At 42.6% G+C, this 22,535-nt stretch overlaps 1 protein-coding gene across 1 annotated transcript in view; it reads right to left on the bottom strand.

Moving 5' to 3' along the window:
• The window catches only part of FGD3 (FYVE, RhoGEF and PH domain containing 3), a 279,110-nt gene that overhangs the window by 43,394 nt on the left and 213,181 nt on the right, over nucleotides 1-22,535 (bottom strand). The window contains exons 10-15 of the mRNA XM_030206131.1: nucleotides 21,084-21,230; nucleotides 19,933-20,025; nucleotides 16,817-16,896; nucleotides 16,432-16,462; nucleotides 14,771-14,872; nucleotides 2,059-2,121 (exon numbers count right to left, since the gene is read on the bottom strand). Of these exons, the coding sequence (XP_030061991.1) occupies nucleotides 2,059-2,121; nucleotides 14,771-14,872; nucleotides 16,432-16,462; nucleotides 16,817-16,896; nucleotides 19,933-20,025; nucleotides 21,084-21,230 (516 nt within the window). The remainder of the gene's footprint in view (nucleotides 1-2,058; nucleotides 2,122-14,770; nucleotides 14,873-16,431; nucleotides 16,463-16,816; nucleotides 16,897-19,932; nucleotides 20,026-21,083; nucleotides 21,231-22,535) is intronic.

Below are 22,535 nucleotides of genomic sequence, written 5' to 3'. Positions count from 1 at the left end.
AAATACAATTCAGCATTTAAATATTTATTACCCTCATTATCCAAATACAATTATTCAGCTCTATGTGGCTTACATAAGTAATAAATAGCACCAGTTAATAAATATCTTCCAAATCTCTCCAAAAGGTTTAACATCTTCCAGTGCTAAAGTGTACCTTATTGTTCAAATTCCGAAGCCAGAACCAGCACAGCAGATGAGCAGAACACAGCCCTACATTTTGGCGGCTCTCCTCCTGCTCCTCCACTTGTGTTGAGTGCCAGGGAGGGAGAGGCCCAGAAGGAATGAACAGGACAGCTCAGGGAGTGACGGAAAAGCTGAGGAGGGAGTTCCAATGGGAAGGGTGTGTCAAAGAAACAGGGGACAAGGAAAGAAAGCAAGTTGTGGGTGCCAAAGGTGAAGTGTGGAGATACCATGGGCACAGGGGCCAGTTCTGTGAGGGCAGTGGATGCTCAGCACACTGTGTCCAAGGAGGGGTAATTTGCGATGTTTTTAGCAGCCCAAAACATTTTAAACATTTTTAAAAGTTGGCACCTAAGACCATGGGGGGGAGGGGGAGAAGTGGGTATAGGTGAATCTATGTGCTCAAGGAGGAAGGGAGAGAAAGGGCTGGGGAGGTGTATTTGGAGGATTCACAAAGAGCTGTGGGGAAAGTGTGTGTGGACTGAGGGTAGGCTTGAGAGAGCTATGATGTTGTGAGTGCTGGGGAGATTGAAAAAACTATGATGAGCAAAAACTGACAGAGTTGTGGCAGGGGGGTATCTGCGTGCACTATGGGAAAGTATGGCAGCTCTGGGTTGCTTTTCAGGGAGGGAGGATTGACAGAGAGGTATGGGATGTTATGTGCTCTGGGAGGGATGGAGGGAGAAGCTTAGGGAGGGGTTCAAGGTAATAAGGCAGTGAGACTGCTGATTGACAGCTTAAGTGGTGTCAGGCCTGGAATACAGAAGAGCCAAGTATTTTTTGCTGGGGGAATTCTATGCAAAATAAATTACACACAGAAAATGCAGAATTTCTATTTTTGTGCAAAATTCCCCCAGGAATAAGTGATTAGAACAGAACAATGGCTTGTGAACCATGAGACCTTGGCTCAAATCTGCCTCTGCTACTGACACTGTACCTTCCAATGCCACAAGTGCCCACTTGTATCGGAAGCTCTTTTGGAAAAGGGACTCAGGCCCATTTGTAATTTATTGTAAACCTCCCTGTTTAAGGGACTATAATAAATACTGAACAACTATCAGGCCACTTACAGCCACAACGGAACACTTGCTGGAAGACATGTAAAGAAAGGATTTGATATAGGAAGGGATTACGAGTCTAGACCAGGGGCGTATCTGCGTGGGGCCACAGGGGCCTGGGCCCCCGCAGATTTTGCCCTGGACCCCCCTACCGCCGTCAACCCTCCCCGTTGCCATTGTTTACCTTTGCTGGCGGGGGACCCCAACCCCCCGCCAGCCGAGGTCCGCTTGCCGTGCTGTAGTTGACTGTACAATCCAGTTCGGTGTCTGACGTCCCAGCATGTTGTACGTGCAGGACAACGTGCTGGGACGTCAGACTCCGAACTGGATTGAACAGTCAACTACAGCACGGCCACGGAGGCCGAAGAAGAACTTTAAAGACGTCGGGTTGGCTGGCGGGGGTTGGGGTCCCCCGCCAGCTGAAGAAATATCTTTAAAGGCGGCAAGCGGACCTCGGCTGGCGGGGGGTTGAGGTCCCCCACCAGCAAAGGTAAACAACGGCAGCGGGGGAGGGTTGACGGCGGGGGGAGGGTGGAGAGTCGTTGGTGGGGAGGTTCTGGCAATGGTGGCAGTGGTGGGGGGGGGGGGGCTAAAATGTGCCCCCTCTCTCTGGCTCTGGCCCCCCCTACCGCCAGAGTCCAGATACGCCCCTGGTCTAGACATGTTAACTTCAACATAAATCTGTTTAACAAATCAATAAATCTAGCACAAAGTTAAAGATTTGTACACTTCCTTCCTTAAAAGAAAAACTACCCTTAAACTGAAGTACATTTTACAAAATATGTTTCTACTTTATCCATGTTAGCTCTAAACTACTTACCCCTCCAGGTCCACTGCAAATATCTGTTCCTGGCATAGATTCTACAGAGCTTGTGCTTAGTGCCTGAGGAAAAAAAATCTCTGTAACACATGCATTTACAATTGTTATACTAATATCCAAGTAATATAAAATCTTAGTATACAGATCCTTCTTGTGTAAGATATCAAATTTAGTCAGATAGTTCATTCGCAGCTCATGGACTATCTGACTAAATTTGACATCTTACATTACTCTCAATCTGTGTTTCGTCCACAATTTAGCACTGAAACAGTGCTCGCTACCATTATGTCAAATTTTAAAAGAGAAATTTCTATGGGGCGGAAAATATTATTATTACAATTCGACATGTCCAGTGCATTTGACATGGTGGACCATGGGCTTTTAACCTTTTTTATGGACACTTTTGGAATTGGTGGCAATGTGCTTAACTGGTTCAAGGGTTTTCTGGCTTCAAGAACGTACCAAGTTAAAGCTAACTCCACTATTTCTGCATTTTGGGAGTCTCATTGTGGAATACCCCAAGGATCTCCTCTCTCTCCAACCCTCTTCAATCTAATGTTGACCCCTCTGGCGAAAGCACTTGCCAAACAGGATCTCAACCCATTTATTTATGCGGATGACATAACCATTTACATCCCTTTCAACTCTACTCTGACAGAGATCCATGAGAAGATCGAAGCTAGCTTTTCCATCATAACCTCTTGGGCAAATGTATTTCAATTTAAGATAAATGAAGACAAAAACACATTGTCTTCTGCTTTCATCTCAGCACAATAGTCATTCCTACCTCACTTGATGTCAATGTCTTTAAGCTTCCCATCTTACATAGCCTGAAAATCCTTGGGGTCAAGCTAGACAACTACCTGCTTATGGACAATCAAGTGAAGGTTGTTGTGAAGAGAATGTTTTTTGCAATGTGGCGGCTGAAGCGTATCAGAAATTGCCTGCCTAGAGATCTCTTCCGTACTCTCGTTCACTGGCTGGTCCTTTCTCACCGGACTACTATAGCGGGATATACGCTGGCTGTCATGACTCGCTAACCACTCTTCTGCCCATGGTAGCTTTCTCTATTGGCCCTAAAATGTCAATCTTTTCAGTTCCGGGAGTGCCCATGACAGTAGAGTGTTTATTGAGTGAAACACTGTCCATCCCCAGAGGGGAGGATCCTTCTATTGAAATCTACACAGGTGATGCAATGAGTTGTCATGACAAAAAATAAACAGGAGGTAGCAAGGGGCTGCGACTCCCCTTATTCAGGGATGATTGGGGCAGATAGCCTTTTCTTTCTGTTTAAAGAACAGAAGCCAGTTCTCCTGCATGTGTCAGGAAAGAAAAAGCTGAGGGGCTTTGCAAGCGGTGCTTTGTAAAGTTACAGTTCCTAGTGCTATAGATATGACAATTTGTCTAGATGACTAAAAGCACCAAACTAGATAATGCAGTAGGAGTAATGTTAACGAACAGGAACCAACAGAATGCTCAGCTTTACCTGCTCATTGCTTAAGTAACACAAGGGACTGTATTTTTCTACTTCTCAAACAGCGCTGATCACTTAACCATTGGCTCAAGGACAATAGCAAACAGAACTTTTAGAAACGCGCTCTCTTTCAGCAAACTGTTTGCTAAATCTCTGAAAAACGTTTTTTGGGTTTTTTTTTGTCTTCCACCATTTTTACTATTTTGACTTTATGTAGTCGGTAAAAGCTACTTTTAATTTTGGAGCAAGGACATGAGTGGAATTTTTTTATTTTTTTTGTCTGCATCCTTGATCTTCCTAGGGCAGCTCCAAACCCTCGCCCTATTCGAGAACCCTGATCCCAGGGTTGCATTGTTTTTTTTTCTCTATTTTGCAGCTCCTGAAGTTGGCCTCTTGATGCTACATGGAGACCCTAAGCAAGGAGGTTACTTGTGTCTATAAGCCTATTAAACAACACCTTGGGTGAAATCTCTTCATAAAGGCAGTTAATAAATCCAAATAAATAAATAAAATAATGCCTAAAGTCTGTGTCCCATCAGAGCTATGTGAAGGGACATTTTGTGTGCTGGCATATTTTTACTTCTATTTGCATTTAGTATTTCCTCTTTGTGTGAGAATCCTCTGTGTACACTGTAGGATTAGTCTAGCTGAGAGGTAGCTTCCCTGCAAACTTCCCTAACAGAGCACTGGTTTCTGCCATTTTACAGGTGTATTATATGCAATCCAAGTAGCAGGCAATCTAAGTCCATTGATAAGGTGAAATGCATGAATGCAAGCTTTTCTTTTGCAATCTATACTTGCTAGTGTATGAACACACAAGGATTTGTGTATCCTTTCTGGGCTGTTTTAGAATTGATATTCAATAGTAGCCAAACCTTTATGAGATCTCTACGATATACATGGGAAAACAGACAGATCATGAGCTAGACCTCTTGCTGAACAAATCCTTCTTTTGGCATCTCATCTCCTTAGCTTTGCAGAGAAGCAGAGGGTAAACATCAACTTATTTTCAGAGTCTAAATCAATATAAATGAAGCCTGCCAGTTTGAAGATGCTGGAACAACTGCTTCTTGCTATCCTCCTACAGATTTCCTCCCGTGCATTTGAAATACATTACTATTAGAAGCCCACACAAAATCGTGATCATATAAATGCCAGATGCAAGGATTGTGCAGTTTATGGTCTCTTTGGGGACTACTAGTACAGAATGGTGGAACACACAAATCAATATTCCAATCCTATTGTCACCACATTCTGTGCAACTCTGAACAATTGCTTTACACTCTCAAACTTTGATCATAACATCTTTAAACCATGAGATTTTTCTTGTACTACACTATGAGCAAAGTGATTTTTACAACATACTCTTAAAACCATGCTAAAAAAACAACCTTAATTTATATACATAGGCATGCGAATCTACAAGAAAACATAGGGCTCCATAAAACCTAATTTATTGGCCTCCACTACTATTAGGCCTTTTCATTGCATGCTAATGACAAATTTTGAAAATAGTCCTTTCCTGTTGAAATGCATGGATAAAGCAGTATGGTTGCCATGTCAGTCCACTTGAATTCACAGTGATGGTATTCAACCTGAGCATGTGAATGCTTTGGTTGTGTGTGACTCGGATATTTTCAAGCATTAAATTCCACTATGGCTGCTGGACAGAATTCATGCTGATAATCTAATCCTTTCAGAATGTTGAAGGTCTTTGTATGGCTGGAATTATTATGTAAACTGTGCCCTTAATACAGACCAGAAACACATTGAATTTCTCAATTGTTTCCTTTAAAAGTCATGCAGCAATATTAAGGGTCCTTTTACTAAGCTGTGTAGGCGGCCAATGTGTACCTAATGCAGCTTAAATGGCGCACTGTGGGATGCGCTGAGGCATCTTGCAGTAAGTGCCAAATGTGCACGCACTGAGCACTAAATATTTTTAAATTTTTTTTAGGGGGCGTGTCTAAGCGTGGAGAGTTGGTGTTCCTGAACTAATCAGTTAGTGCAGCTACATTACTGTGCACTAAGCTGTGGTAAAAGGGGGCCTGCGCTGGAATTAGCGTGTGTTCTTGATGCACACCAAGGCCCCCCTTTTACCACAGTGGGTAGAAAGGCTGGCCATTTTGGTGGGGAGCCCTTGCCGTCACCCATTAATTAGGTGGTATGGGCTCCTGCGCTAACCAGGCGGTAATGCTGCCTGATTACTGCCAGTTAAGTTCTGGCGCTACAAAAATAGGAAATATTTTTGTAGTGCCAGAAATGGCGCGTGCTAGGTGTGGGGAAAAGGGCTCCTAACTGATTAGCTCAGGAATAGTGCATGAGCCCCTACCATCTACAAGTGCATGGCTGCACTCTAACGGCAACATTAGTGCTTGAAGTGAACTAAATAGTACTAATAGAGGGGGAGACACCCGAGGTCATAGAACTATACAATATATATAATAGAGGGTAGTCTTTTACAACTTGCATAAGAACAGACGATAGAGGAGGAAAAGCCTCGAGAAGCTCCTAGAATTTTTCAACAATAATACAGGAGCGGGACTTCATCATCATCAGCAAAAACCTCCTTTGTTTATTTATTTATTGCATTTGTATCCCACATTTTCCCACCTATTTGCAGGCTCAATGTGGCTTACAAAAACCTGTTATGGCATCGCCATTCCAGGAGATAGATACAATTGTGTTATAACAGATTCATGGATGAGGAAAAAGATCTAAACAAAGTTATAGAAAGATAGTTAATAGAATAGGGTGAAGTGGTGAGGTGTTATAATTAAGCTATGGATTCCCATTGTAGGCCTTGTTGAAGAAATGGGTTTTCAGAGATTTACGAAAGCTAGTTATGTCGTTTATCGTTTTCAGATCAGTTGGTAGTGCATTCCATAACTGCGTGCTCATGTAGGAGAAGCTAGTCGCATGTGTTAGTTTATATTTTACTCCTTTGCAGTTGGGGAAATGTAGATCGAGGAATTGCAGGCTGATCTGTTAGCATTTCTAGGAGGTAGGTCCACGAGGTCTTGCATGTAGCTCAGGGTATCTCCGTGGATGATTTTGTGAACAATCGTGCAGATCTTAAACGTGATACGTTCTTTAAGTGGGAGCCAGTGCAGTCTTTCTCGTAAGGGTCTCACACTTTCATATTTTGATTTGCCAAATATGAGTCTGGCTGCGGTATTCTGGGCTGTTTGAAGTTTCTTGATAATTTGTTCGTTGCAACCGGCGTATAGTGCATTGCAGTAGTCTAAGTGACTCAGCACCAATGATTTGTACCAAGTTACGGAAAATGGATCTCGAGAAGAAAGGTTTTACTCATTTGAGTTTCCACATGGAATGGAACACTTTTTTCGTTGTATTCTTCACGTGGGTTTCAAGTGTGAGGTTTCGGTCAATAGTGACTCCCAGAATTTTCAGACTGTTTGAGACTGGAAGAGAAAAGTTTGGTGTGGCAATGGTGGAGAAGTTACTTGTATTGTGTTGTGAAGTGAGTATGTTGTTTAAAAACAGCCTGTAAATCTTTATAATACAATCTGTTTTGGCTGTCAGGTCTCTACTATTTTCAGAAATCTAGCAGCGAAATAATCAATAAGCAGAACTTAACCTTTGGCTCTTAAGTCTCTACTCTTCTCAAGATTTCTTCAACCAACTGTGATCAATGGTGGCCAGTGTTTCGATTCACTGCTTCAGGATCACAGGCCAGAAGAATTTTGGAAAATTCTTCCGGCCTGTGATCCTGAAGCAGTGAATCGAAATAAAGAAGTCCGGCTCCTGTATTATTGTTGAAAAATTCTAGGAGCTTCTCGAGGTTTTCCTCCTATAACGTCAGTGCTTACGCAAGTTGTAAAAGAGTACCCATAGCCTTACAAAACTACCTCACCAATCCACACAGTTATTACAGTCTATCCTGCCTAATACCTTCTCTCTTCCCTTACCTAATCTTTGAACATTACTAATTGTATCTGATATCATGGAATAACTATGTCATAACCAAACTCTGTAAGCCACATTGAGCCTACAAATAGGTGGGAAAATGTGGAATACAAATGCAATAAATAAATAAATAAATAAAAAATACTGTATAACATTAGCGCTTGGCCAATAATACAAGAAATAGAAACAGGCAATTTTTATGGCTGTGGTAAAAAATAGCACATGGAAAAAAACCCAGGCAAGGGCGCAATATGGCAACTTTTTTTTTTAAAGTAGCTTAGTAAAAAGATCATGTTTTATTAATTCAGTTCTGCTAGCAAAAACTAGAATTGAGGAACAAGATACAATTATAAATGGACACAGTTTGCACTCATTCAATGCCATGCTATTTACCTAAAAAAGGACAGACAACAGAGCAGGAGAGCCAACCACTAAATCTACTACGTGACGCCATCCTCTCTCCCGTATCTTTGACATATTTAAATCTCCTATCCCCTCTTCCCCATGTGGGGACAATCCTATATAGGGCACCAGAATTCTATAATGTCTAAATTGTGTACCAAAGTACATAAGTACATAAGTAGTGCCATACTGGGAAAGACCAAAGGTCCATCTAGCCCAGCATCCTGTCACCGACAGTGGCCAATCCAGGTCAAGGGCACCTGGCACGCTCCCCAAACGTAAAAACATTCCAGACAAGTTATACCTAAAAATGCGGAATTTTTCCAAGTCCATTTAATAGCGGTCTATGGACTTGTCCTTTAGGAATCTATCTAACCCCTTTTTAAACTCCGTCAAGCTAACCGCCCGTACCACGTTCTCCGGCAACGAATTCCAGAGTCTAATTACACGTTGGGTGAAGAAACATTTTCTCCGATTCGTTTTAAATTTACCACACTGTAGCTTCAACTCATGCCCTCTAGTCCTAGTATTTTTGGATAGCGTGAACAGTCGCTTCACATCCACCCGATCCATTCCACTCATTATTTTATACACTTCTATCATATCTCCCCTCAGCCGTCTCTTCTCCAAGCTGAAAAGCCCTAGCCTTCTCAGCCTCTCTTCATAGGAAAGTCGTCCCATCCCCACTATCATTTTCGTCGCCCTTCGCTGTACCTTTTCCAATTCTACTATATCTTTTTTGAGATACGGAGACCAGTACTGAACACAATACTCCAGGTGCGGTCGCACCATGGAGCGATACAACGGCATTATAACATCCGCACACCTGGACTCCATACCCTTCCTAATAACACCCAACATTCTATTCGCTTTCCTAGCCGCAGCAGCACACTGAGCAGAAGGTTTCAGCGTATCATCGACGACGACACCCAGATCCCTTTCTTGATCCGTAACTCCTAACGCGGAACCTTGCAAGACGTAGCTATAATTCGGGTTCCTCTTACCCACATGCATCACTTTGCACTTGTCAACATTGAACTTCCATCTGCCACTTGCACGCCCATTCTCCCAGTCTCGCAAGGTCCTCCTGTAATCGTTCACATTCCTCCTGCGACTTGACGACCCTGAATAATTTTGTGTCATCGGCGAATTTAATTACCTCACTAGTTATTCCCATCTCTAGGTCATTTATAAATACATTAAAAAGCAACGGACCCAGCACAGACCCCTGCGGGACCCCACTAACTACCCTCCTCCACTGAGAATACTGGCCACGCAATCCTACTCTCTGCTTCCTATCTTTCAACCAGTTCTTAATCCATAATAATACCCTACCTCCGATTCCATGACTCTGCAATTTCTTCAGGAGTCTTTCGTGCGGCACTTTGTCAAACGCCTTCTGAAAATCCAGATATACAATATCAACCGGCTCCCCATTGTCCACATGTTTGCTTACCCCCTCAAAAAAATGCATTAGATTGGTGAGGCAAGACTTCCCTTCACTAAATCCGTGCTGACTTTGTCTCATCAGTCCATGTTTTTGTATATGCTCTGCAATTTTATTCTTAATAATAGCCTCCACCATCTTGCCCGGCACCGACGTCAGACTCACCGGTCTATAATTTCCCGGATCTCCTCTGGAACCCTTCTTAAAAATCGGAGTAACATTGGCTACCCTCCAGTCTTCCGGTACTACACTCGATTTTAGGGACAGATTGCATATTTCTAACAGTAGCTCCGCAAGTTCATTTTTTAGTTCTATTAATACTCTGGGATGAATACCATCAGGTCCCGGTGATTTACTACTCTTCAGCTTGCTGAACTGACCCATTACATCCTCCAAGGTTACAGAGAATTTGTTTAGTTTCTCCGACTCCCCCGCTTCAAATATTCTTTCCGGCACCGGTGTCCCCCCCAAATCCTCCTCGGTGAAGACCGAATACTAAGCTTGCCAGTAAAGACACGTTTAAATGTAGGGTGTGATCACTTACACCTGGCTCTACGTGCAGCAGTTGTGCGCTGAACTGCCATTATTCTATAAACTGTGTGCTAAAATAGTTGGCGCATCTCTCCGCCTGTGTATAGACCCCCATTGCAGTTACATGCTGTAGGGTACAGGTGCCAACTTGATAGCATTGGGCATTACTAACATGGTAACTTGCTAATGAGTGCCAATTGAAAATTAGTGTCAATTAAGCGTCAATTTAGGTCCAATCAAACATCCACATATGTGAGATATTCTCTAGAGTGCGTAGACATTTTTGTGCGCAACTGTGAAAGCTATTTATCATTCATTTCAGAAAACTGAAAGTGTGTAGCGTATGAAGCAATGCGACTACTTCTCAAACAGCGCTGATCACTTAACCATTGGCTCAAGGACAATAGCAAACAGAACTTTTAGAAATGCGCTTCCTTTCAGCAAAAACTGTAATCACGGAAGGAACTCAATTCTCAGCTGGTTACAAAACTTCTTTGTTATCACATCTAAAGAAGGGACACATGGTCTCAAAAGTTTAAGTATATCAACATCTTTGGATAATTCTTCTCAAAGTCTTTATAGGGCAAGAGCTTTTTCAATAGGTTTGGGTAGAACCTAGCCTCATAAGGTATTGGGCCACAGACAACTAATAGATAAAATTCCTGTCCTCGTACCCAAACCTTTAAAAGTAAAGTACGTCCTTGGGTATCACAAAAAATAAGGTTCACCTTATAACACAAAGGCTTTCAAAATAACACTGCCATGCCACCATGTCACCCCTTTGAAGAGGAGTAAAAGATTTCTCTCACCCACTGATGTTGTAACTTCTAATGTTCTAGGTTTGTGTGTTGCATCTCTTGAAGGCACACTAGATGAATTTGATGTTGCTGAAGGGCTGTTAAAAACTTTTGTTCACTTAATAGGAGATGTGAAGCCCTCTACATTCCAAGCATCCAAACGGCAACTAGGCACTATCATTCTCACTAGGAAATACGGGATATTAACAAGCACCTCTCCAAAAACTACTCCGGGGCAACCAGCCCTCACCTCGAGGAAATACGATAAGTTGTTCACACCAAGGAATACATTTATGTGCACAAGGTGATCAGTAAAATAAAAAGCAGCAATAGATCTGTAGCATCAGGAGAACAGGCTAATCCCCAACCCCCCCCCTTCCTTCCCCTGCCCTGCTCTCAATCAACCTCCCATCCTGCAGCTTCCAAACCCTAATCTGCTCCCCCCAAACCCCACTCCATCCCCCCAATCTTCTCTCCCCTCCCCTGCATATCTCCCCCCTAAAGAAACCCTAACTGAACCCACCACACCAGGGCGAAGTGGACAGGATAATCACGTTAATGCATGTGGCCCCCACGCCCCCCTCAAGCAAAAATAAACAGAATAAAGATCTATCCCCTAAGGTGTCACCTGCTTATCATACAGACATCAGGATTGCTTACACCTAATGAGCACTAGCATTGCAAGCTAAGCAGAGCTCACAGACAGGTCATCCATCACCAACTCTGCTGCATTGTCAGGTATTCCCTGGGTCCACCTCAGTGAGGCAAGCTAGATCAGTTTGCGCTGCTTGCAGGGAACCAAAAGTCTGTCATTTGCCATTCATATACACTTTTAGCAACACAGGATACAAGAAAATAAACCTGTAGTGTTTGTCATGCAGCTTGGAACAAATAAGGGTAAATTTCCTCCTACGTTGTTGCAATTCCACTGAAAAATCTTGAAAGATCTTAATAGGCTCACCCTCATACTGCAAGGTGTCCCTCTTAAATCAGTAGCCCTATAGAATTTCCTGCTTATGGATGTGGTTGTGCACTTTTATGAGAACCGCTTGGGGCCCATTTCTGCCACCCTGGAAGCATCCAACATGCAGTGGGTGGACAAAAAATGTTTCTCTCTACCCCCCTTCCCCAGCAAAATTTAGTCACACTAATCAGATGCATTTGTCACACAGGGGTAAAGTGCTGCTTTTCAGTGCATCAGGTTTCAGAAAATAATTTATTTAATAGCCTAACACCCTTTTCAATGAGCTTTCAAAGGCCAAAATCTCCTGCCTCAGGTCAGTATAATGCTGTCATGGTATTCTCTCCTGACCTAAGGAAGGAAGTATTGGTCTCTGAAACTTTATTAACACAGGTACCATATTACTTTATCCTAAATTAAAAATAAAATTATTTTCTTTACCTTGGTTGTATGGCCATTTACTTTTTCTCATTGTGTTGCTCCCAGTCTCTAGATTCTGCTTTCCTTCGTCTTTCTCTTGCCAGGGTTTCCTGTCCATTCATCACCTATGGCTTTTCATCTTTTCCTCACTCTTGATCTCCACATGCCCCTTCCTCTTATTCTCCAGTCTTTCCCTACTCTGTCCTCTCCCTCTTTCCATCCAGCAGCTCCCCTCTTTCTCTTCCTATCCTTCCAGTGTCTCCCCTCTTTCTTTTGCATTGAGTGTCTCTTTTTTCTCCCTACCTTTCCATCCAGTGTCTTCCCTCTTTCTCTCCTCATCCTTCCACCCATCTACCCTCTCTCCTGATCCTTCCATCTAGTGTCTATCTCCCCTCTCCTTCTATCCAGTGTCTCTCTATCTCTCTACCCTTTTCTGTTCAGTCTCCCCTCTCTTCACATCCTTCCAGTCTCTCCCCTTTCTCTCTGCATCCTTTCATCCATCTCCCCTCTTTCTCTCCCTATCCTCCCATGTCCAGCAGCTCTCTCCCTTCCATCCAATCCCCTTCTCCTCTCCCTCCCATGTCCAGCAGCTCTCTCCCTTCCCTCTAGTCCCTTCTTCTCCTCTTCCTCCCTTGTCCAGCAGCTCTCCGGCCCCTTCCTCCTCTCCCTCCCATGTCCAATAGCTCTCTCCCTTCCAGCCAGTCCCTTCTTCCTCTCCCTCCCATGTCCCAGCAGCTTTCTCCCTTCCCTCCAGTCCCTTCTTCCTCTCCCTCCCATGTCACAGTAGCTCTCTCCCTTCCCTCCAGTCCCTTCTTCCTCTCCCTCCCATGTCCAGTAGCTCTCTCCCTTCCAACCAGCACCTGACCCTTCCCACTCTCCATTCAGTAACTGTCTCTTCCAAATCTTCCTCCTCCCCTTCTTTCTGACTCTTTCTTTCAGGATCCCATCCAGCCCCTCTCTTCCTCCTTCCAACCAGCACGTGTCCCTTCCCTTTCTCACTCTGACCCTCCCATCCAGCTCCTGTCCCCTCTGCCATCTTCCCTTTTCCTTCCAGCATCTGACCTCTTTCCCTTCCCCTCCCTCTGACACCCCACTGCTGCTAATGCTCCATCTTAAGCGTCTCGCGTCTGCTGCTCTCTCTGCCTGCAGTTGTAAGCGATTTGCTCGTCGGCCCTTCCTTCACCATGTCCCGCCCTCTGATGTAACTTCCTATTTCCGTGAGGGGGGACACGGTGAAGGAAGGGCCGATGAGCAAATCACTTTACAGCTGCAGCAGCGCAGAGCAGGGCAGAGAGAGCAGCTGACACGAGGCGCTTCACCGTCCGATTCTTCTTTTAAGGTTGGGTTCCGGGTGGTCTGCTCCTCAACGGAGCTGCGATGCCAGCAGGGCGGATCGCCCCGCCTTGGTACGACGATGTTGGGGCGGGCCTGGAGGGAAAGTGGCTGGGCCTGGGCCCGTCCAGGCCCACCTGTGGCTACGCCCCTGCCAACGTGGACAGTGCACTCCAAACACAAGGCCCCAACACTGTCAGTAAGGGAAAACTCAACTTTCAACCAAGACTCCAACAAGGAGGGCAGAGTATGCTACAGGAGATGCTCTGGTATGCCCACAACGTGGAGGTTTCCCTCCGTGATTGATTTTCTAGCTCCTCTATTTTCTCTACTTGGGCCTGCAATTGTGTCTCTGAGTTAGCGTGGTTGCGATTTGTGTCCCCGTGTCCTCCGTAGTGGACACTCGCTGCTCCAACTCTCCCATGCGCCTTGTGGTTTCCGCTAACAGGACTTTCAAGTTTGCGAGCTGCCCAGAATGCTGGCTGAGTCGTGGTAATAGGGTTTGATATACACTGCTCCCATGAGTTGTTGCAGTTGTTGAACAGAAAATATGGACGCAGTACAGGCCTCCACCACCATTTTCTCTTCACCCCCACGTCGCTTCTCTTTTTCTTTGTGAGAGGACTTGCCAGCATCAAAGCTGCCGACCAGGTAATATATTTGTCCATGTAACAAAGGCCAAAGTAAGTGAAAAATTGAGTTTAATATTAAACGCAACTAGCAAGGAAGGTGCATGAGGAGCATGGGAGTCTCAGAGAGAGACAGGCACACATCCTCCCCTCTTCACTGCATCATGTGATCTCCCTTTGGATAATTCTTAATCTAGCATAATAAAAAGTTAGAACCCTTTGCTAACATATACCTGCAGTAAATTAACAGACATATTTGTTCCATGTCAGAAACTGACATCTATAACAACACAAGCAGCTGCACAAGTGGTTTTGTCCTTAAAGATCCATTTAAGAGCTAAGGATAGTAGCATAGCCAGACTTAGTATTTTAGGTGAGCTAAGAGTTAACTTGGATGGGCCCCTACATGCTCCCCCACCATAGTTAGATAAAATAGGGTTTTTAAAACATGCTAACTGCATGTTCTAAAGCAGCTTAGTAAAAGGGCTCCTTAGTTTGCTCTCTGAAATCTACATGCATGGACACTGAAAGGCACATGTGCAATAAACAGGTGAAAATGTAAAATATTCCCAGCAAGTTCAAATTAGAAAAATAACCTTGGTAGAAGGTTTGCAGGTAAGGACAGCAAGTTACCCTGAATTTGGTAAAAATGCAGATAGTGTGAAAATTGCTCCCTTTCCCTCCATTTGAAAATAGCTCCCTTTCCCTCCATTTGAAAATCAGCCGAAATGTAAAATGTTTCAGGAAATGCAAGGTTTGGAAAAAAAATAGCTCGCTAGCTTTACTTACAGGTGAGTCAGGCGCATGTTCCTCATCTCGAGTAAAGGAGCTATTAAAAGCCCTAAATGTTTCACTATTCTGCTTATGTTTCTCAATCGTTCCTTGAATCACCTATGGAAACAAATTGCCAGAAATCAAAAGCCTTGAAAAATCTTACTGGTGGTAACAGTGAAATAACAGAAATCTGGCCTTTTAAAGCATGTACAGGATACCACCATTAAACAGTGGATAAAGACAAGAAATTATTTTCTTTATTTGGAAATGGATATAATCATCTTTTAACAATGGATATGTGATTTTAAGTAGCTGGCTTAAGTTGCAATGCCTATGCATTTTCTCATTTGCTAGATGCTCTTAACTACTCTACGTGGCTTATTTGATAATGCAATGATATATTGGCACCAAGACATTAGGAAGAATGCCCCACAGAAAGAGCAAAAACCATATTTGTGTGCTGTTCATATTTTCACCGTTTCTGGGATTGTCATTAAAAAATCATGCTTCTGTGAATTAAGATGAAACATTACAAAAGTGTTGGTTTGGACCACTGACATCACTGTGCACAGCCATGAAGAGAATCCAAGTTTGATACACAGCTCTTGATACGCAGGCCCTTTTCCTATTCCATTTTTAAAAAGCCATTTTTTTGTAGATGCGGTAACAACTGGCCCAGTGCACGCCCAATACATGCGCCTACACTACCATAGGCCACTTTTTATCGCGGCTTAGTAAAAGGACCCCTTAGGCAGCTACGCTAACCACTAGGCTACTCTTCCACTCAAGGCAGTGCCAGCTAAACTTCAGGAAATCACTAAAAATCAATCTCTTCAAAAAGGCTTACTCCACTGGCCCACCATAATTCCCCACACCCAGCAACACCACATAACCAATGATAGTACTGGATAATATACAATTTTCATTCCCTCCGACCATCATGGTGCCTGATACACACTGATCTCATTCGACCACAATATAACCTTGTATTTGTTATCAACCGAAATGGGGAACGCTTTCTCGGTACTATGTAAGCCACATTGAGCCTGCAAATAGGTGGGAAAATGTGGGGTACAAATGTAATAAATAAGTAAATAAGCTCTGATTTTCCACTCCTAGTTCACACAGGGCTGTGGATGCTGTGGAGACTGCATTCACAGCCCCTTGAGTATAGGGGGATGGGGCTGAAGTCACATATTGTGCAAGATCAACATCTAGTGGTTGGATTTAGAACCAGGACTGCAAAGTTCCTGAGGAAGCCTGGGTACACGATTCCCCAATTGAGGACAAATGCTACAGTGACTGGGTTAAATGTGTTGGGAGGGGATATAGAATTCCAGAGTAGTTGTAAATGAAAGTTCTTAGCAATGTAGCCCAACAGGGATTGGTTTTGATTGAGCTGGAAGTCCAAAGAGAAGGAAACTGATGGACCCAAAATGTTTTAGCACCTGATTTTATTTTATTTTTTTTTTATTTTTTTGCAAATATGGAGTACTACCTAGAAGTGAAATAATCTCATCTTGCAGTTTGGTACCTCTTCAAGGAAGCAAACACAAGTTCTTGGGAATAATTATGGCAGCAGAGATATGAGCTCCACTTTATCTATAACTCTGCTATCAACATATCATGGGGGAGAGAGGAATAATTTACAGAGATATTTTATTAATAAATCTTACCTGAATCCATTCTTTTTTCTCTTCTTCTGTTCTATAAAGACAGAAAAAAACCAAAACACCCTGTTAGCCTTCTTAGAGCATATACAGTGGACTTCAAAACAGCTCCAACACATCTTTACATTTCGTCTTGCATACCCTTTTTAAGCATAGGTTTTGAAAACAGTAAATTTTTATTTACAAGTAAAAACTCTTCTCCTCTGTGTGTGTGTGTATGTATGTATGTATGTATGTATATATATATATATATATATATATATATATATATATATAATCTATGTACCATTTTGAAATGCTTTATAATGTATTTTTTTTTATACAAGTGCAGTTCACTACAACTTTCCATACACTCATTCATTTTAAATGCAATTAAAACACAGTCTAGTACCTAGCTTGCAGTTCCAGTGATCTTTTTTTTCCGATGATCAAAAATGTACGTGTTGCATTTGGCTTTGCAATCTCCTGGACCTGGAAAAATGAAGGGAAACATATCAATAATCTGCTACTTTCTTTTAGTTATGTATATACATTTAATTATACCACTGCTAATGAACACTTTTACAGAAGACTGAAATATCAGAAGTACTTTATTCATTTTCTTCTACTAAACCCCGTCTTGGTAATAAGTTCCTCCTCATCTTTCAATAATATATAAAACAACTCTTGTAAAGGACATATCTTAAATCATCCAGTTGTTTTAGAACTTCTACCCACTGTTATAAAAACTTCTTTTAGTTCTATTTCCATACTGTTTGTTCAACACACCCTATAAGACAATGGTTCCCAAACCTGGTCCTGGAGGCACCCCAGCCAGTCAGGTTTTCAAGATATCCACAATGAATATTCATCAGAGAGATTTGCATGCACTGTCTTCACTGTATACAAATCTATCTCATGAATATTCATTGTGGATATCCTGAAAACCTGACTGGCTGGGGTACCTCCAGGATCATGTTTGGAAACCACTGCTATAAGCAATTTGAAGGCTTGTTCTGAATCCTTTCATGCTCTATTACAACTGCTTAATGCAGCATACAATAAAACTCAATAATAATACCCACATAAGACAATAGCAGCCATACTGGGTCAGACCAATGGTCCATCTAGCCCAGTATCCTGCTTCCTACAGTGGCCAATTAAGGTCACAAGTACCTGGCAGAATTCCAAACAGTAGCAAGATTCCATGCTACTGATCCAAGGGCAAGCAGTGGCTCCACCCCATGTCCATGTTCTGGACCACTCCCGACTTTTCCTCCAGGAACGTGACAAAACATTTTTAAATTCAGATATGCTAACTGCTGTAACCACATCCTCCGGTAATGAGTTCCAGAGCTTAACTATTCATTGAATGAAAAAATATTTCTTCCTACAAACACTGAAAAATGTAGGCCGATAAAGATCATATGGCCTATCTAGTCTGTCCATTCATGCCATCTACTCTCCCTATCAGATCCTTAGAGACCCTACATACTTGTCCCCAAGCTCTCCTGAATTCAGATACTGTTTTCTTCTCTATCACTTCCACCAGGAAGCCGTTCTATGAATTCACCACCCTTTCCGTGAAGAAGTATTTCCTCAGGTTACTTCTGAGTCTATCTCCTTTCACCTTCATCCTATGCCCTCATATTCCAGAGCTTCCTTTCAATTAACTTGCCTCCTGTGAATTTATGCCACATAGGTATTTAAATGTCTCTATCATATCTCTCCTCTCCCACCTTTCTTCCAAAGTATACATATTGAGATCTTTAAGTCTGTCCCCATATGCTTTATGATGAAGACCATTGACCATTTAGTAGTCGCCCTCTGGACTGACTCCATCCTGTTTATATCTTTTTGAAGGTGCAGTCTCCAGATTGCAAACAATATTCTAAATGAGGTCTCACCAGAGTCTTATTCAGGGGTATCACCATCTCCTTTTTCATAATGGCCATTCCTCTCCCTATGCACCCAAGCATCCTTCTAGCTTTCACCGTTGCCTTTTCTTCCAGTTTGGCCACCATAAGTTCATCACATACCATCACACCCAAGTTCCGCTCGTCTTTCATGCACATAAGTTCATCACCCCTAAACTGTACCGTTTCCTCAGGTTTCTGCAGCCCAAATGCATGACCCTGCATTGTTTTAAGCATTAAATTTAAGCCGCCAAATTCCAGACCATTCCTCTGGCTTTGCTAAGTCCTTTCTCATGTTATCCACACCATCAGGGGTATATATCCTACTACAGATTTTGGCAAAGAGGCAAACCTTACCAATAGCCTTTCAGCAATAGATGCATTGTTTACATGAGGTCCCTGACAGCCTGACCTGTTATCAGGACAAAAGGAGGACCATGTTGTCTGGGCCTATAGCATTTGAAGTCTCTAAATTTGTGTCTACCAGCAGATGCCCTAAAAGGGGATTAAGACCTGTCCTCAAAACGTTTATGAGGCTTATCCTCTCCTAAGTTCTTAATCTCATCACCAACGAGAAAGGTACCCTTAATGGGAGTTTACTTGTGACATGATATCCTCTGGCCACTTTCTTAGCCACAGAAACTGACAAGCAGTAACAGAGAATACTTCTAGGAAGAACTCATATAAGCCAATATGCAAGACCTGCCTCCAAATGAGGCAGCTGATAGATCAAAATCAGGATCCAGATTTGTCTAACCTGAATCTTCTGCATCCAACGAAGACAAGACATGTTCTTGCCACAAAGGAGCAAGAACTAGGAGTTTGAAGCCCTAAAACATCCATGTCAAAAGATATTTACTGTCAGAGCCATCAGAAAATAAGATCAACTTCTCACTATTTGAAGCACATAGATTCTAGGATAAGCTCATAATTCATCACTGATCCACAAGTTTTTCCAAATGTCTCTAAAGTTCAGTTACAATAGTACTTCAAATATAGCAATTCTTTTAGTATAGCAGTTCTTCAAACATCCGATGTATCAAAATCATTTTTTAACTTATCTTTCAATGAAATATTTTTTAAACTTCTCATTCAACAAAGCATAGCTCATCAGATCAGGAGACAAACATCAGCTTTTTAACTTATCTATCAATGAAGTATAATTCACAAGGTCAGGAGACATAAACTGATGAGCTATGCTTGATTGAATGATAAGCTGAAAAAAATATTTCATTGGAAAATAATTTGAAAAAATGTTTGAAGTACGAGTTATAAATGACAAATATCAGCATTTGTGCATGAGAACAGTGCCTAAAACTAGACAGCTCCTTATAAAATTACCCCCCCCCCCCAAATTAACATTTTAGCTGTGTTAGTAAACCTATTCCAGATACTTCTGAAAGTTACTTTTGGGCTGTAGCAATTATTATTGCTTAGTACTGTTCTATATCTGCTGTTGAGTATTTCATCATAATCAAATGATCTCTCTGACAAGAGACAACATATATATTATATAGGTTATCAGCCTTAAGACAGTTACACACAACTCATTCCCCTCACGGATGTTCTTCAGAAAAAGCACACAGCGAGTGTTGACGTATCTCATACTAACTTGAAGGCCTGCTATGTCGATCTTTTCTCGGACACCAAACTTCTGGCCAATGAGCCTCAGTTTTGGTACACAATATAGCACCATACTGTTAAACTGTGAAAGGAAAAATATAAATTAGAAGAAAAACAAATACAAAGGGGCCCACCTTAAGCTATTTTACAAAACGTCTCTCATGAGTCTTTATATTTAGAATACTATTCCTAACATATTCATCTATAGGAGGGCATTTGAAAAAATAGTTTCTGCTTGTTAAACCCTCTCTATCACGAACGTTCAGGCAATTTACAACATAATAAAAACACTAAAAACATTAAACTATGCACAAATCAAAAGCCCCTTGCAGTCACAAATACAATGACATTCTTAACCATCTCCAAGGCCACCTTCAGCTTACTCCCTTCTTGAAGGCCTCCTTCTATAGCAGAGCTTTCACTACTTTTTGGCACCTCAAATCAGTGGTTCTCAACCCAGTCCTCATAGTGGTCCCACGTTTTCAGGATATCCACAATGAATATGCATGAGATTTGTATACAAAAGAGGCAGTGCGTACAAATCTATCCTGTGAATATTCATTGTGGAAATCCTGAAAACTCGATTGGCTGTGTGTTCACATGCAGCACTCTAGGTCAATGCTTTTCAAACCTCTCCTGGAGGTACACGAAGCTAGTCAAGTCTTTAGGATTAACATAATGAATATGCACAAGATACATTTGCATACAAGTCTCCATTTTATCCTAATTTATCTCATGCATATTCATTGTCATAATTCTAAAAACCCAACTGGTTAAGTGTGTTTCTAGGAGAGGGGTGGAGAAGACCTGCTCTAGGTAACATTCCAAAACAAACTGATGTTCCTATAAAGTCCTAGTCCTAGCAAATTCCAAATTAATTTCCTTTACTATGGTACCACCAGAAAATTACCCCAGGAAGGTCACTTTCAAGGACATACAGCACAAGACAATCTTTCAAATAACAAGGATCCATCCCATTCCAAGATTTATACACCAACAGCAACATATTAAAAAATATATTGCAGCTCAACTGGAAGCTAATGAAGCTTCTGTAGGATTTAAGTCACATGATACTAGACCTTGCCACAGTATTATGCAGCAAATAAATCCTATGTAGTGAATAGTGGTAAACAAACTTACCAAAAATAGATACCTATCCTGAGCTGTACCATTTTTGGCAGAGAGTTTCTGAATATGTCCTTCTTTAATAAGTTCATTGGCAGGATTAACAATATCCTCTTCACCTCCAAGTCGTTCATGTACTTCCAGTAGCTTATGCATCTTTTCCTACAGACATTATCTCATAATCAGTGCATTTTATTCTCAAAGCACAGCCATACTATATTTATTTATGTGACATTTATATCCCACATTACCCCAAACAAGTTTAAGTTCAATGTGGCTTACAATAAACAGTATAGGATACATAACAAAGAATAATGCATAAGAAAGTAATTTGTTGTAAGAATAGCGAATGCTACATACCTGTAGAAGGTATTCTCCGAGGACAGCAGGCTGATTGTTCTCACTGATGGGTGACGTCCGCGGCAGCCCCTCCAATCGGAATCTTCACTAGCAAAGGCCTTTGCTAGCCCTCGCGCGCCGATGCGCACCGCGCATGCGCGGCCGTCTTCCCACCCGAAACCGGCTTGTGCCGGCCAGTCTCATGTGTAGCAAGACAAAGACAAGGGAAGACACAACTCCAAAGGGGAGGCGGGCGGGTTTGTGAGAACAATCAGCCTGCTGTCCTCGGAGAATACCTTCTACAGGTATGTAGCATTCGCTTTCTCCGAGGACAAGCAGGCTGCTTGTTCTCACTGATGGGGTATCCCTAGCCCCCAGGCTCACTCAAAACAACAACCATGGTCAATTGGGCCTCGCAACGGCGAGGACATAACTGAGATTGACCAAAAAAATTTACCAACTAACTGAGAGTGGAGCCTGGAACAGAACAAACAGGGCCCTCGGGGGGTGGAGTTGGATCCTAAAGCCCAAACAGGTTCTGAAGAACTGACTGCCCGAACCGACTGTCGCGTCGGGTATCCTGCTGCAGGCAGTAATGAGATGTGAATGTGTGGACAGATGACCACGTCGCAGCTTTGCAAATTTCTTCAATAGAGGCTGACTTCAAGTGGGCTACCGACGCAGCCATGGCTCTAACATTATGAGCCGTGACATGACCCTCAAGAGCCAGCCCCGCCTGGGCGTAAGTGAAGGAAATGCAATCTGCTAGCCAATTGGATATGGTGCGTTTCCCCACAGCCACTCCCCTCCTATTGGGATCAAAAGAAACAAACAATTGGGCGGACTGTCTGTTGGGCTGTGTCCGCTCCAGATAGAAGGCCAATGCTCTCTTGCAGTCCAATGTGTGCAGCTGACGTTCAGCAGGGCAGGAATGAGGACGGGGAAAGAATGTTGGCAAGAGAATTGACTGGTTCAGATGGAACTCCAACACAACCTTTGGTAGGAACTTAGGGTGAGTGTGGAGGACTACTCTGTTATGATGAAAGTTGGTGTAAGGGGCCTGGGCTACCAGGGCCTGAAGCTCACTGACTCTACGAGCTGAAGTAACTGCCACCAAGAAAATGACCT

This window comes from Microcaecilia unicolor, chromosome 6, assembly GCF_901765095.1.
Source record: "Microcaecilia unicolor chromosome 6, aMicUni1.1, whole genome shotgun sequence".
NCBI classification, from domain to species: Eukaryota; Metazoa; Chordata; class Amphibia; order Gymnophiona; family Siphonopidae; genus Microcaecilia; species Microcaecilia unicolor.
Note: the sequence above shows the minus strand (reverse complement) of the source record. Positions and strands in the feature narration are given on the sequence as shown.